Consider the following 14,640-nt stretch of genomic DNA (forward strand, 5'->3'; position numbering starts at 1 on the left):
TTCAGCAGCATCTCTCTCTCCAGTCCGTCCGCTTCGTGCACAGCGTTAAAGACCCCCACTGCGAGAGAGACGGCAAGTCACGTGACCTCAGAAAACTGACTTCTAGAATATAGGAATAATTACAAGAATCATATTATGATTAATATTATATATTATTAAACTCACAAGAAAGGCTTTTATTTCCAAGGTCAACGCATTTTCCAGCCCAGTATTCTCTCTGAAAATCAAAAGGGAAAATGAAGTTAATGTGTACGTTTCACTCGCTAAACCTTCCAGTGACTTCTGCTCCAGGCAGGTTAAACTACTCTGATGATTATATTAATAGTAAGAAAAATGTAATGTATGTATTCATTTAACACACATCATGGTATTGTTTCGGTGTGGTGTTTGTTTTCAGTGGAGCCGGTGCTGTTGCCTTCAGCCCAGGCCACCCCTCGGCATCGCTCACACGGGCTCGGACGGGACTGCACACCTCGCCGCCACGCCGTTCTGCTCGAGGGAGGACCACTGCCCCCTCCCTCGAGTGACCTTAACAGGGTTGGAGCAGCACAGTAGTAGAGATCTTGCACTGACCCTCTGACATCATCTCAGAGCCCAAGAAACCAGAACCACAAACGCCCTAACAGACCGTAATGACAGATGACAAACTCCAGCTTAGCAACCATTAAGTGCCACGGGTGCAAAATATGTTTTGAAGGAGCTGTGTTGTGTGAGATGCATGCTCTGACTCGGACAGGGTCTGGAGCCACACCTAAAGGGAGTGCAATCAGCACAGATTGGTACTTGTGCCAAATATTCACGTTGTTAACGGTCAGCTGAATGTGTGCTGATGTCGAGCGGATCAGTGGGAAAAAATCACAAACTGTTTCTCAATCCTGACTCACAATCTCGTTGAGAAACCCCAGACCTGCTGAGCCATGAGCAGCATCAGCAGCACACACTCGATACAGATCAGACAACACGTGCAGCCAAACAGCATGAGCTCAAACACAAAACAGACACACGTGAAAAGATTAAATTGGCTCCAGGTTCAGGATTTAGGTTTCATTTATTATCAGTCTAATACATCCAGTATTGTTTTTGAACACATACATAATTACATATCAATGTATACATGTATAATATTCATTACTGCCCATTAATATTGTACAGTATGTGCTTCATCAGAAGTATACAGAGCATATCAAGATATATAAAAAAAAAAAAGTGACATACGTTTGGCACAGTAAGTTTGACAATGGTCCGTCCGTCCGTCCGCAGCAGAGTTTCAGTCCCAGACTGGGCTTAAATGAACCCCACATTCACCCTCCGCTAACAGGGAACGACAGAACAGAACTCGGTACTCAATCAAGTCGTTTTGTTAAGATGCTTCAGTTTTTTACTCGTCAATGTAAGCGCTTTGAAGTGCATGCAGGTTTGTAGCTTACGATTAGCACGTGGGTCAGAGGTCAATGGTTAACATTTTGATTTAATCGCCAGTTCCTGCAGGGCCACAGAGTCTTTGTTTTAGTTTTTTTCACAATTGTTCAATCAGCCAACTGAGATTCTGCTGTTTCTCTGCTTGTTTTGTTCTTGCCAGTGAGCAGCTTCAGCACATGTGTCACACGGCAGCCCAAGCGCAGGCAGCAGGACTGGACTGGTGCTGCCAGAGGAAAGTGCAATGACTCTGAATGGCACGGCAGAGTTTAAAAGAGGGAGGGACAGAGGCGAGGAGGATATCGCCCCTGATCACTTATATCTACAGTATTGCCATTCCGAGGTCAAAAAGCACCTACTATCCTTAACCTCTGAGTGAGTGTGTGTGGGGGTGTGTGTTTGTGCATGTAGGTCTGGGTCTTCTTGTTCCCACAAGGAATTAATTGGTCTGAGTGATCACGGTGTGTCCGTGTGCAGGTTTGAAGTGGCCTCTCTCTCTCTCTCTCTCTCTCTCTCTCTCTGGTCTGCAGTGAGAGGCCAGCGCTAGTGAAACACACTAAACAGTACCATCTCTTTAAACAGTAATTGGCAATAAATGCTGCTGGCCTTGTGTTCCCCAAGGTTAAAATATAACAAACAATGAAACAATGTTATAAAAGAATGATCTAGCATCTACGTATCAAACATTATGAAGATTTAAATGATCAGATTGATATTTATTAATTTTTTGGATATTATTATGAAAATCCCTTTGAGCAAAAATATATATGAAAAAATAGCTTCAAGCGATTTCTGGTTTCGGAACATGGAGTTCAATTAAAACAGACACCCCCCACGGAGCCGCCAGGCCCGGCGCTGGAGCCGAGCCGAGCGGCAGGTCCGTGCGCTGGAGTCGCATCAGGGCGATACAGTGAACCGTGCAACAGCAGCCTTCGATCGAACGGTCCGGCCAGAGATCTGCAGCTGTGATGTTTGGGTAGAGCTTCTGTCAGTACCCCCAGCAGAATCCTCCTTTTCTATTTCCTGATATCTATGTATTTAGTTTCTTATTTATTCCATTTAAGTGCAATGAATGGCCTAAGAAACCAGCCCTGTGCCGCCAAGTCCCCACTGCCTGAGCGTCTACGCATATATATTTATATTTTATACTCTAGAATGAAAGGGGGCGGGGGGCAGTGGGTATCTACATGCATTGTAAAACCCTAAGTGCTGATTGAGGCAGGTTTTTTATAGTTTTAATTAGAATCCATAATTGAGAAGAGACTGTTTAAGTATCTCATGTGGTTATAGTACAGAGATATGTCTGCCACACATCCCGGCCGGGCCTGCGGTGTGGCGTTTCAGTCCCTATTAAGCACAGTGCGAGGTCAACACATCACAACGAACTGCACCTGCGGACCGCGAAGCGAGCTTTATAGCGCAACTACACTGGATTACAGCGTTGGTTAAGGAGCATCATTCTGAAGCAGGAAAAAATCATTAAATCAGTGCCAAAAAACATTAATTTAAGGCTATTTTCTTTCACACTAAGTAATAATTTCCCTTTCGCCGATGGGTTCATGCTACATATAAAAATGACAGATGGACAAAGATCCCTTTTTGTAGCTGCGTCATCTCATTTGGCACGAAAGCTTAGCGTCAGTTAAAAGGTGCCTGACCCATTTCACATGCTCAGATCCTCACAGTCTCTTCCAGTGGGTCTCGGCTCGGTGACCTTGAACGGTTTAGGTCGATCGGTAGTGGTATCCATGCGGTGAGTCACGGGAGGTGCACAGAACACAGTTGGGCGGTCAGACTGATGCAAGTCCACGGTTTTGGCACACGGCACACAGAAAGACACCAGGATGCTCAATGCCCACAGGCACAGGACAGGAGCCCAGGATGGAGGCAGATATGGTAGCGTGTGACAATGGCATGGCACATCAATGTGTGAAATCTTTTGTGTTTCAGCAAAGAATGGCCACTACACTTTCCACAGCTGCTTGTACACAGAAACGAAGCATCACAAAGCGGGTCTATTCCTAACCTCTGTGAAAGGCCTGCGTCTCCGTGAAATGCCGCATCTTTAAACAGCAATGTGGCCACATTTATAAAAGAGGGGCCTGTATGAGCAAGCGTTCATATAACCTGAATTCCCCTTTCCTTTTTGGCACAAACGCACAGTGCCTCAAACATCAGGGATGTGAGTCTTTTAAAATAGAAAATATCACAGCTATTGCTGAACTCTGGGATTATTTGTTTGCTTGTTTAGATATTTTTTTTTACATTCATTCTTCTAATAGTCCTCCGCATCACAGTACCACAGCCACAGTCATGTCCGACTCCATACAGTACCTGCCGCCTGCCCGCCCCTCGGCTAAAACTGGGAGGTCTGCGTGTAGGAGATGGAGTCGCTCTTATCCACAGTGAAGCCCCCGTTGACGTAGGACTTTTTCTCGCACTCGTCCTCGTCCATCGTGGTCTCCAGGGCGAAGGGGTTGACCACGTCCACGTCAGACGTCAGGTCCATGCGCTCCAGCTCCTTCTTGGAGAGCTTCTGCACGATGCCGGCCCCGAAGGCGTCTCCCAGCACGTTGATCATGGTGCGGAAGCGATCTCTGATTGACACACACACACAGACAGAACGAGAAGAAGGACCAGGTCAGATTGTTCTTCTCTCACATGAAAGCACCAATAATATGATGTGGGACGTCCCAAGTGCTGCACCAGGGGCCACTTACAGAACAGACAACTGATCTGGGTTGGTAACACAATGACACCCTGCACCCACCCCACCCAACATCGACATTCTTGTAACGATGGCATCAGCGTATATATCAAATGCACCAACACCAACAGAGCGACACACTGAGAACTCACAGCAGCCAATCCACGGCGATGATAAGAGTGACATCATTCGCTGGCAGGCCCACCGCCGTTAGGACGATGACCATGGTGACCAGGCCGGCCTGCGGGACCCCCGCCGCTCCGATGCTGGCCGCCGTGGCGGTAATGCTGTAGCCAACACAAACAGTGCCGTCAGTCAGAGCAGCAGCCACACACATCCCCCCGCCTGCCCCCGCAGCTGTTGGCACGGCAGGCGGTGAGAGCTGCCAATAAGGAATGTGAGGAATTTCCAAAGTTGCTTCACTGCACCATGCCGTACCACCCCCCCTCCCCCAGAGCCTGCATTCAACCTGTGCCTGTAATCCATCCCTCCCTTGCCCCCCCAGTGCTGCACAAGAAGGTAGCCAACCAGCCCTTCCTGAGGACATCGCTATCAGCAGAACACAGGAACTTTGTGTTTTCCTTCTTTCGAATTTCAAGATTAAGGCGTGTTTGTGTGCTTTATGGCTGTTCCCGGAATTCCCCCCCACAGACCGGTGCCTGTTGACTGTCTGCAGTGATGAGAGGACCTCAGGAGATCTGGTCTCAACCTGCATGTTCTGTGCATTGCTACATGGTTTGGTATCAAGCTGTATTACCCCTCTGTACTTTACCTTCGCTGTGCTGCACTGTACTGTGGTTTTGCCCCGGTACATTGCAGTGCTTTGCCCCGGTCAATGCAGCCAAACTTTACAAGGGATACTGAGGGATTCAACGCAGACTCACCTGATGGTCACGATCTGGCCAATGTCCAGGGCATAGTTGTTCAGCTGTGCAATAAAGATGGCCGCCACCGCCTCGTAGAGGGCGGTGCCGTCCATGTTGATGGTGGCGCCAACAGGCAGCACGAAGCGCGTGATCCTCTTGTCAATCTGGTTGTTCTCCTCTGCACAGCGGAAGGTCACAGGCAGGGTGGCTGAGCTGGAGGGGAAACATGGCGGACTGTGAGGGTTGGCCAGGTTCCTGCTTATTTCAGTAAGAAAAAGTATATCAGAGGAGCTCACCCCCCAAACACCTCTAAATAGCTCAAAGTTTCTTCAGGTAATTACTGTGGAGTGCAGAATAACACCAAAGTCATAGCGACCGACCCACATGAGTCCATGCCAAGTTCAGAGCACTCCCAGCACTGGCAAGAAAGACTGGTGTCCCTCAGCTTGATTAGAAGCAGGACCCACTGCAACAAGTGACAGAAGCTTGTTACCGTCCACTCACTGCAGCAGCGTGAGTTTGTTCACGGCAAACAGCACACATAGCAGCCCTGCATTTCCACACAACAGCATTCAGTAACACATAAATCCACACAGAGGAGCGTCACCCGGGGGCCCCAGTACCTGGAGGAGATCATCAGAGCGGTGACCAGCGCCTGGGCCATCCCCAGCGCGAACGTGAACGGGTTCTTCCTCACAAAGATGAAGTACAGCAACGGCAGGCAGACGATCGCGTGAATGGCCAGTCTGGGGAGGCAGTGGAGAACACGCAGTAAACCTGGTGGCATTCTTCCAACAGGTAATTGCTTATAATAAATAGAATACATCTATTATTGTAATATATATATATATATATATATATATATATATATATATATATATATATATACACACACAACTAAAAAAATTAGAACATTGTATTTGGTAAAACATATTCCAAGTAACAAGCATATTAAAAAAGGCGTTGCTGTGAACATCTGTGAACATCTAGTGACTTCACTTCGACTCCAGGGGTCAGAATACGTGCAGCTGCTTCTGGAACCTTCTCATGGTCCAGAACCATGGAGAGCAGGGAGTGCGTGGGGACACACAGGGCCAGTCAGTGCTTTGAGATTGACAGCTTACCTGTCCTCTGACCGCGCTCTCGTGACTTCCTGTCAGAGTTTCTCTGTTCCTATAATGTCATGACAGACAGGAAACTACAGACAGACAGGTCAGAGAGGGGGGGCTGCACTGCAATGTAAGGAAACAACACAGGGCAATACAAGGTACTGCAAGCAGGGGTACCTGAGGTAGGAATTTGTGGGTTAACACTACAACTGCCAGCATCGTACTCATAGATAGAAGCGTTTCTGCTCTGACACCACTGGCACACGTCCACTGTCCAAGCCCATTGACCAGGAACAGCCACTCACCCGCTCAGCACGGTCACCATGTAGAGCCCCAGCTTGCGGAAGATGTCCCAGTCGTCCACTTCGATGATCTTGCCAGCGATGAGGAACATGATCCCGATGGGCATGTAACTGCAACACACAGACAGAGCCATCAGCCACGACAGCGATGGGGGAAACACTGCACACAAGTGAACTTCAAAATGAACGAGATACTAGAGCGTGCGTAGGTTTGTGTGGGGGGGTGGATTTTGGTTTCTGCGTGTATAATTGAAAATGGCTGTTTTCCACGCATCCCACACATTCATCATCCTTTCATCACATCTACAGGAAACCCAGGTTAAGTGAAGTACAGACTGTAATGCTTGTTATCAACTAGATAACGTTTTATGCCAGTTTTGGTTGTCTTTGAATGGCGTTTGTATCCTCCCCCCCTGAGATAAAGACTTGGCATTCCTTGGGTTGGGATGGTTCCGAGATATCACTCGAGTGTTTCAGATTGAAACAGCTCTGACCGGGGCTCCATTCCCACTCGAGCAACTCACAAGCCTTCTGCCTCAGACAGACACGTACATACATACATACATACATACATATATAATTATTAAGTCATATAAATAACACTTCTATTGTATAGCAGTTTCAGGTTTTCCCAGCAGAGGTGGGGGTGGAGAGGAATAATAATTGAATGTTACTTTTACCAAGCATGGCAGGAATGTCTCATACTGCTGTGCGAAAGGACTCTTATTTCCTTTGCCAAACATATGAATAATCCTCTATTGTGGGGCCCTGGAGCGTGGAAGGTTTAGGAGCCTCGAGGCCTCGATCACAAAAGTGCCATCTTTCCAGAGACACTCACTGCAGTTCTGTCTGACACTGGGTGGCCCTTACCACATGATGACCTGCACGATCTTCATTGTGGCTTCGTTCAGCGCGTCGAAGAACTCCACCAGGATGCGTCCCCTCTCGCCCATCTGGCCGATGACCAGCCCGAAGACCAGGCAGAACACGATGAGGCCCAGCACGTTGATGCCATCCGAGTACAGGCCCACAATCTTGTAGTCCTTGGTCACGTTCTGACAAGAGAGGAGAGAAATAAGATTCGAGAGACAGGAGTTACAGGTTTGGAGAACTTTTAGTAGCCTCTAGGTAGGAACCTTCGTGATTGCATTGCATTGCACTTGTGCCAGCTGCGCTGTGTGCACTGAGATGCAGAATTTCAATATTCAATATATTCAATACAGCTCCCTTCACACTGTCCCCTGTATTAGACCCTGTGAAACAGCTCGGACCAGGTCAGTTACATTCAATTAACCAATTTAGAGCTCTGGCAGAATGAAAACCAGAAATGTCTCGGCCCCAGGGGTGCGGAGGTTGAACAGCACTGGTCTACTGATCTGTCAGTAACTGCCCCCTGAAGAGCCCCAGAGAGCTGCTCACCTCCGGCGCTGCGGTTGTCATGATGGCGGTCACAGTGGCAGCGGTGGTGCTGTTCCCCTCAGGTCTGCTGGGCGGCTTTATCTCCGAGCGCCTGGTCTTGTACTGAAACGCAAGAGGAACCAGACTCACAGGATGTTTCCCTTGCTGCTCAGGGGTGTGCAGCACTTGAATTTGACCACCTTCCTCCGCACACAAACACTCACACACAGACACACTCCCTCACACACACACACACATATGATCTCTTCACATTATTCACACGCCACAGTCCACAACTAAAGTCTCGCTCCAAGTTTGTTCCTGCGTGGCAGAAGACAGTGTTGCAGCACACCTTACCTGCTGGAAGCAAGCCTGAACCAGATTCTCTGGAAACATGTTCCTGTTGACACAGAAACCAAATTAAATATAACAGTCTGTTTATATATTCATAATAATTAATATTCATTATTAGCACATTGCAAAAGGAAAGTCATGGCACAGAGCGGGACCCGGGTTCGAGTGAGAGGCTGGGCGGAGCGGCCGGGTACCTGAGGAGGTCCAGCATGGCATCCACGGTGGTGACTTCGGGGGTGGAGCCAGTCCTGTCGATGTCCTCGGCGCTCTGGGACACGCCGGGCTGTATGGTCATCACCAGCACGATGCCTGAGGACAAGTTGTTCTGTCAGGAGAGTGAACTCGCGTCTCTCGACACCGTCACATCCCCGTGCTTCAGCCATGTCAGCCGCAGTAAAAGAGTAAACTAAGACAGCCAGGTGAACTACAGACCCCTGCGCCGACACAATACAGAGCTCTGGTGCAGAAACGGCCCCCGCCCCCTGATTTGTGGCTTCGTTTCTCTGATTGACCTTCCTAACAAGCATCTGTCTGAGCAGCAGTAAACATCAAGATGGAGACATCGATGCTGGCCTGGGAGGGGATCGTTATTCACTACCAAGCAGCGGGGGCGATCGATATTGACGGAGCACTGCCTCTTATCAGCCACGCCGTGGTGCCTGACTGTGGGGGGGCACAGGGTTCAGAGCCACAGTCCCTGCCCCGCCTTGGGCCCGTTGTGTAGCTGAGCCTGACTCTCTGATCTCACTCCACTGGGCCGGTCACTGTACAGGAGTGTGCGGTTTTGTTGGTACAGTTGGTGCAGTGTAGTGCAGTGTAGTATAGTGCAGTAGAGTGTAGTAGTGTGCTGTAGCTCAAGGCACTGCAGTGCAGCTGGTCTCCTCACGCGCTCCACACAGAGGTGGCGTTGCGGCTCAGCCAGCCTGTTACTCACCCAGGATGACAGCGATGAGTGTGGTGGAGAAATAATACACGACGGCACGCAGGCCGATCCTGCCAGACACCTCCGAGTCCAGCGCCGCCACACCTGTGGGGACAGGGGTCAGTAAGCAGCATGGAAGACACCAGTATTTATAAATCATTACACATAACCTTCACTGCTTTAAATGGTGTATCTTGAATAGCTGCTAGTCTGTGTGTGTGTGAAAAAAAGCTAGAAGAGAGAAGCAGCTACACTGTGATCATTTCATCTCGGGTCAGGCTTTCACACATGTATCACAGCTATGTGTTGTGTTTATTTTGTTTATCTTAATGTTAATAATGAGAGGAGACCATTCGACCTGCCTCACTAGCTACAAATTAACAAGTTACGAAAGTCCATCCATTAACAAGGATGACAATGTCAGAGCATCGGTCATTTTAGTTTTTAGCAGTTGTCACGCTGAGCTGTTTTTATTTCTGTCTTTTATCACAACCCCCGGGGGCCATGCATAACTGTCCTCTCCTGAAGACCTCAGCAGGTCACACAGTGGGGTTTGGGTGTGGGGGGGGGCACTGTGGAGGGAAAGCACACAGGCAGCGCTGCTAGTGTTTGCAGTGGCAGGACACACTCTCACTGCATGCTGGTTCTCTCCATCAGACCTTTTACCCCACTGAAGGAAACGGACAACAGCCAGCCTGGCACAAGCTCTAATGGAGCACGGTCAGACGTGGCCCAAACTCAACATGTGCCGAACAGAACTTTCCAGAAGAGAAAGCAGAGTTTAACAGTGTCAAGAGAAAAGGCGTTGACCTCACTCTTTTAAGCAGTGAAGGTTGGGGAGAGAGACGTTTGTCGTCACACTTTAATCGTGTCCTCGGCGCTGCGCTACCGTACCTGTGATCATGCTCGAGATGATGAGGGGCAGGATGATGAGTTTGAGCATGCGCATCAGGATCTCCCCGGGAAAGCCAAAGTAGTACTTGTCCAGCTGAGAGAGGGAGCCATACTCGCGCACCAGAACGCCCAGCCCGATACCTGAGGGAGAAACAACACAGGAAGTGAGCAGTGTGCCGGGCCGGGACACCAGCCCCCCGAGACCCTCACGGGCTACGAATGTCTCTCTCTGTTCTAGAGATGCAGTTTGAATATGGTCAACAGCAGGAAAATTACGGCCGTCTGTTTACGGCTTTCTTCTAGCAGGCAACGCAGACAGTATGTGTTTTTTTCGAGCTGGACTGGGTGCCACACGGGTATCGCAGGATAAAAGCAGAGCAAGGAGAGTCAAATTCTCATTTCATAATGTCTCTGAAATTATCTAAATGACGTCTTTCCTTATACAATTGTTCCTCTTTATTCAATCCCCTTTATGAAATCACTGTCAGATACTCCCAGTTTCCCCTCGTCAACCATTTTACAACTGCATATTGTTGTTTCTCTCTCTCTCTCTGTGTGTTTCTCTCTTGACAGTAAATCAGTTTATTACTTTATTACACCAATCCTACTCACTGCCAACGCCTGTCTTGCAGAATAAAGAGGCAGGGCTGTGGATATAAATCATTGAACGCTATCCTTAAAAACACTTAATGGTATCTGTAAATACAATCTTTATCTCCCTGTTATTTGGAGATGTTAATATTCCACATTATCGCTCAGTGATGCTCTGACGTTGCCTCGGGTGAGGGATGGCACGGCGGCAGTGAGAGCAAGAGAGAAAATGAATGGCAGTTAATGGCTGCTGCCATGCTCTCGGCCGGCCAGCGTCCCTGCTGGTGTATCAGGAATAGGAGCTGCATCAGAAACACAGACGACACATTACGGAAGATGGAGATAACAATCTGCGTTTATAGCGACAGTCACATTCTGTTGTGCTGCCTGAAAGAGATCTATAAAAGCAAAACTGTGCCGTTCAATGATTGATCTGCAAAGGCACTCATTAACAAAACCCGAAGTCTTCTGGACAGTTATATCAATAGGCAAGGGCCGATTCCAAAAGGTGTGACCACAAGGCATTGCCTGTTCCATTCAACCTTGTAACAATATAGATTTGCATCCACCGTAGGTAAGAACAGTTCAACATTGAGTTCATGCCCACAATTACAATCCTGCATGTGCCAACTATTCAATGTCAACAGAATCCTATTTACTCGATAACGAACTGTTTGATTAGTAATGTGATTTCTCGGCCACTAGGCCGAGCGGTAAACACATACACCTGTGTGAGACCTTCACTCGTGCATCAGATTGTTTTTTTGAATAAGAATGAGGTTGTAACTTTAATTGCACTGGGCATGTCTTATTTATGACTGTTGTCACAGTGGTCACATTGTGTTCCAGGTGTTTTGCTCTCGCTCTCTCTCTATTGGACAGGGAGACGTGGGTGTTGACTGAGAGGCAGAGTGAGAGAGTCCATGCCAAATGCAGTTCTCTCTGAACCCTGGGAAACGAGTCATGACAGTATGTCACTTAAAGCAACAGAGGGTGTATTTTTGTCTTCAACCACAGAGTTGTAACCTCTGCTTCTCTGCCATGCTGAGGTCTGAGCCGGTTGCTCCACATCTGATGATAACCCAGGGCAACAAGAGACAACGTTTCTCATTCGCAGGACGGCCGGGGCTGAGAAAGGTCCCTGCTCACGAGCGCACCTTGAAATGCCAGAGCACACACACCCCTTCCTGTGTATCTGCGGCCTCAAACAGCAGCCTCTTCTGCTTCGCCGGGCGCCAAAACACTGTCAGAACACACTGCGGGGGTTGCTTCCTGAACCGCACACGGGGGGATACAGAAGAGGACAAAGTGCCTCAGAAGTAGGTCAGACCTGGTGCAAATAAGAGGTTTTCCGTCTGTCACAGTTCTCAGAGGTGGGCTGGAGTGCAGCGACGCTCAGAAGAACATGGTGAAATTGATGGGCCGGCAGTACAGCAGCTCAGTGTAGCCCCCCACCCCCCAGCACTGCCACCCTGCGAACTGTCTGCTCACACCTCCATCAGTTTGGAGATTTCTGCACTGGGTCTAACCTTAGTGTTGCGATCATCAGACCAGACTATGTCTCACTCGTCAGAACACCACGAGAGCCCCGACGCGGTGCCGGCCACGAGGGTGAGGGTCACCGTCGGCTGTAACACCTTCACCGGGATGGCCGAGCTGTGCTGCGCAGTGGGGTGCCGGTCATTGGTCCGTTTCTTGTTCTGCGCAGCGACAGATTTCACATAGTCGGAAAAGCGCTGGGATCTGTATCGATCACTTGAGAGCTGATTTATTTCTCCAGCTCCGATCACTGTTTACACTCTGCTGGGTGATGGGCTGTCGCTCACAGGGGAAGGGCTCAGACAGACAGGGCCTGACCTGGACTCTGGGGTCAGCAGCACCACACAAACGCTCTCTATCTCTCTTTCACACTCCCACACACTCAAACACACAGACACACACACTCACTCGCTCTCTCTCTCACAAAAACACACCAGCTACACAGAGAGGAGGATATAGATATAGATCATGTGTAATAAATACACGTATAGATATACACCCAGATATAGATATAGATCACTTGTTTTGTAACTGTAAATATAGATACAATGTATACATTCAGCTACTATCTAGAAAAGGCATTAGATATAGATATTTGTGAGTGCTCACCTAGTCTCTTAAAACGTTTCCTTAGCCTCCTCAGTTTGATTCCTGATTCCACACAAGCGTCTCAGGACTCACTACAGGGAAACTATTGAGCTATCAAGTGCAACACGTATACACCTTCACAGTTTAAATGGATTGAAATGGTAATTCAGCTGTTGCAACATTTAAAGTTTGTTCTGCCTCTTAAGTAAACGTTAAATAGTAAGTAATTTATGGACCTCATACAATCAACACGAGCACTTCCTTAAAGGATGAATGAAATGACCGGGACCGAGTCCGCAGGGCTGTGCGGGAAAGCGACGCTCGAATCAATTAATCAATCAACAGATGTCGCTCCACCTGAACGGGACAAACGCGCGGACCACTGCGACGCTGCCACGTCCATGCACTGTGATTACAATGAACCTGTCATTATTTCAGCTTCATGCAGCTCGACATTAATGCGCCCTGATACACAGTGACGATGTTGTCATGCCGGCGCTGAGCATTACTGTGATTGATAGAGAGAGAGAGAGAGAGAGAGAGAGAGAGAGAGATAGAGAGATCCTTGTACGGCTGGACGCTGCGTTTCTGAGACCCGGGATGGAGTCGCCCCTAAAGGATGCTCAATAATGGGTCCCCACAGAAATATGACAGTGGCGAGAGCCCGGTGGGTCAGGGGGGGAACAGGAGGGATGCTGCCCGCAGGAAACGCGAGCCGAGTCCGCCTCTGTCCGCAGTGCAGCCCCGGGGAAAGCGCAGGAAATGGAGCCGTGAAGACAGGAGAGGAGAGGAGAGAGATGCTGTCAGCCTGTGAGGCGGCAGGCAGCCCCATCCTCCGCGCAGACAAAAGGCTTACCTAACACCACGGCGGCCACGGTGCTGAGCAGCAGCCAGTTCTTCTTCAAGAAGCTCTTGAAATCGCATCTCTGCTCGGCTCTCTTCCCCATCGCTCGGCTCTTCCGCAGCCAGACGAATAAATAGCAGCGCTAATGGACCGACCCAGACGCGGTGCTGTGGAGGTGTGAGAGCTGCGGGGGCTCCGATGCTGATCCCAGACCGCTGTGCTGTGTGTGTGTGTGCTGTGCTGTGCTGTGTGTGATCTGGTGTGTGTGTGTGTGTGCTGTGTGTGTGTGTGATCTGGTGTGTGTGTGTGCTGTGCTGTGCTGTGTGTGTGTGTGTGTGTGCTGTGCTGTGTGTGTGTGTGTGTGCTGTGCGTGTTGTCTGTGTGCGTCGGTGCTCCGGTGCGACGCGAGTGGCAGGGGAGGGAGCGCCTGGTCGCTGTGCCACTACCTGGCCGCTGGAGTTAATCAATGACGAGCGCCTGTCTCCCGCTCGTCTGCCTCCGCTGCACTTTGGCCCCCAGCTGGATGGGGAAGCTCCCGTTCGGTATTTTTTTAACTCGCGTTAGGCTATATAACAATGAATATAGTCTTGTACATATAAAATACACAGTTCCCTAATTTGACATGTGCGTTGATTTCCTTAGTTTAAAAATGCGTTCAAAACGTGAGCAGTTTATTGTGGATCCCACCTGTAATAGCGTTCACGCTACAGCTCTCCAGCAAAGAGAATTGAATAATTATTATTTGTATTATTATTTGTATTATTATTATTATTATTATTATTATTATTATTATTATTATTATTATTATTATTATTATTATGTATTAGCAGACGCCCTTATCACAGTGCGACTTAAATATAAGAGCATTACAAGAACAATCCGCAAACGGATACTTAAGTAATTATAACGACTATACAAAACAACGGATATCGCACCTTTCATCTGAGCACGCCACAATCCTGTACAAATATAATGATATCAGCCCTGAAACAGCACAGAGGCAGCAGGGGCATGAGACACGGGGACAGGAGGTGCCACTGCGGGACGCCCTTCAGCCGGCGCTGGGCCACTCAGATCCAGTACTGAGAGATCCTGGACACCAGCGCAAAG

The 14,640-nt window shown here is 48.8% G+C and overlaps 1 protein-coding gene across 1 annotated transcript; it reads right to left on the bottom strand.

Annotated features, from left to right (window-relative positions):
* Positions 1–1,029: 1,029 nt before the first annotated feature.
* Positions 1,030–13,907, bottom strand: LOC136766919 (excitatory amino acid transporter 3). The gene is made up of 12 exons (XM_066720805.1): positions 13,543–13,907; positions 9,969–10,109; positions 9,087–9,179; positions 8,347–8,461; positions 8,156–8,198; positions 7,820–7,921; positions 7,271–7,455; positions 6,404–6,511; positions 5,613–5,735; positions 5,008–5,202; positions 4,276–4,410; positions 1,030–4,013 (listed from the first exon to the last, which is right to left on the bottom strand). Exons 1-12 carry the CDS (start codon positions 13,631–13,633, stop codon positions 3,773–3,775), a joined length of 1,572 nt encoding a protein of 523 aa, XP_066576902.1. The 5' UTR covers positions 13,634–13,907; the 3' UTR covers positions 1,030–3,772.
* Between the last annotated feature and the right edge of the window lie 733 nt (positions 13,908–14,640).

Source organism: Amia ocellicauda, chromosome 13 (assembly GCF_036373705.1).
Source record: "Amia ocellicauda isolate fAmiCal2 chromosome 13, fAmiCal2.hap1, whole genome shotgun sequence".
Lineage (NCBI taxonomy): Eukaryota > Metazoa > Chordata > Actinopteri > Amiiformes > Amiidae > Amia > Amia ocellicauda.

Excerpts from the sequence above, each read along its gene's own strand:
- LOC136766919 (XM_066720805.1), bottom strand. The coding sequence starts at position 13,633 with ATGGGGAAGAGAGCCGAGCAGAGATGCGATTTCAAGAGCTTCTTGAAG. Across the intron at positions 8,199-8,346 it reads GCCATGCTGGACCTCCTCAG|GAACATGTTTCCAGAGAATC; the intron begins GTACCCGGCCGC and ends CTGTGTCAACAG. Across the intron at positions 6,512-7,270 it reads ATCGTGCAGGTCATCATGTG|TTACATGCCCATCGGGATCA; the intron begins GTAAGGGCCACC and ends TGTGTGTTGCAG.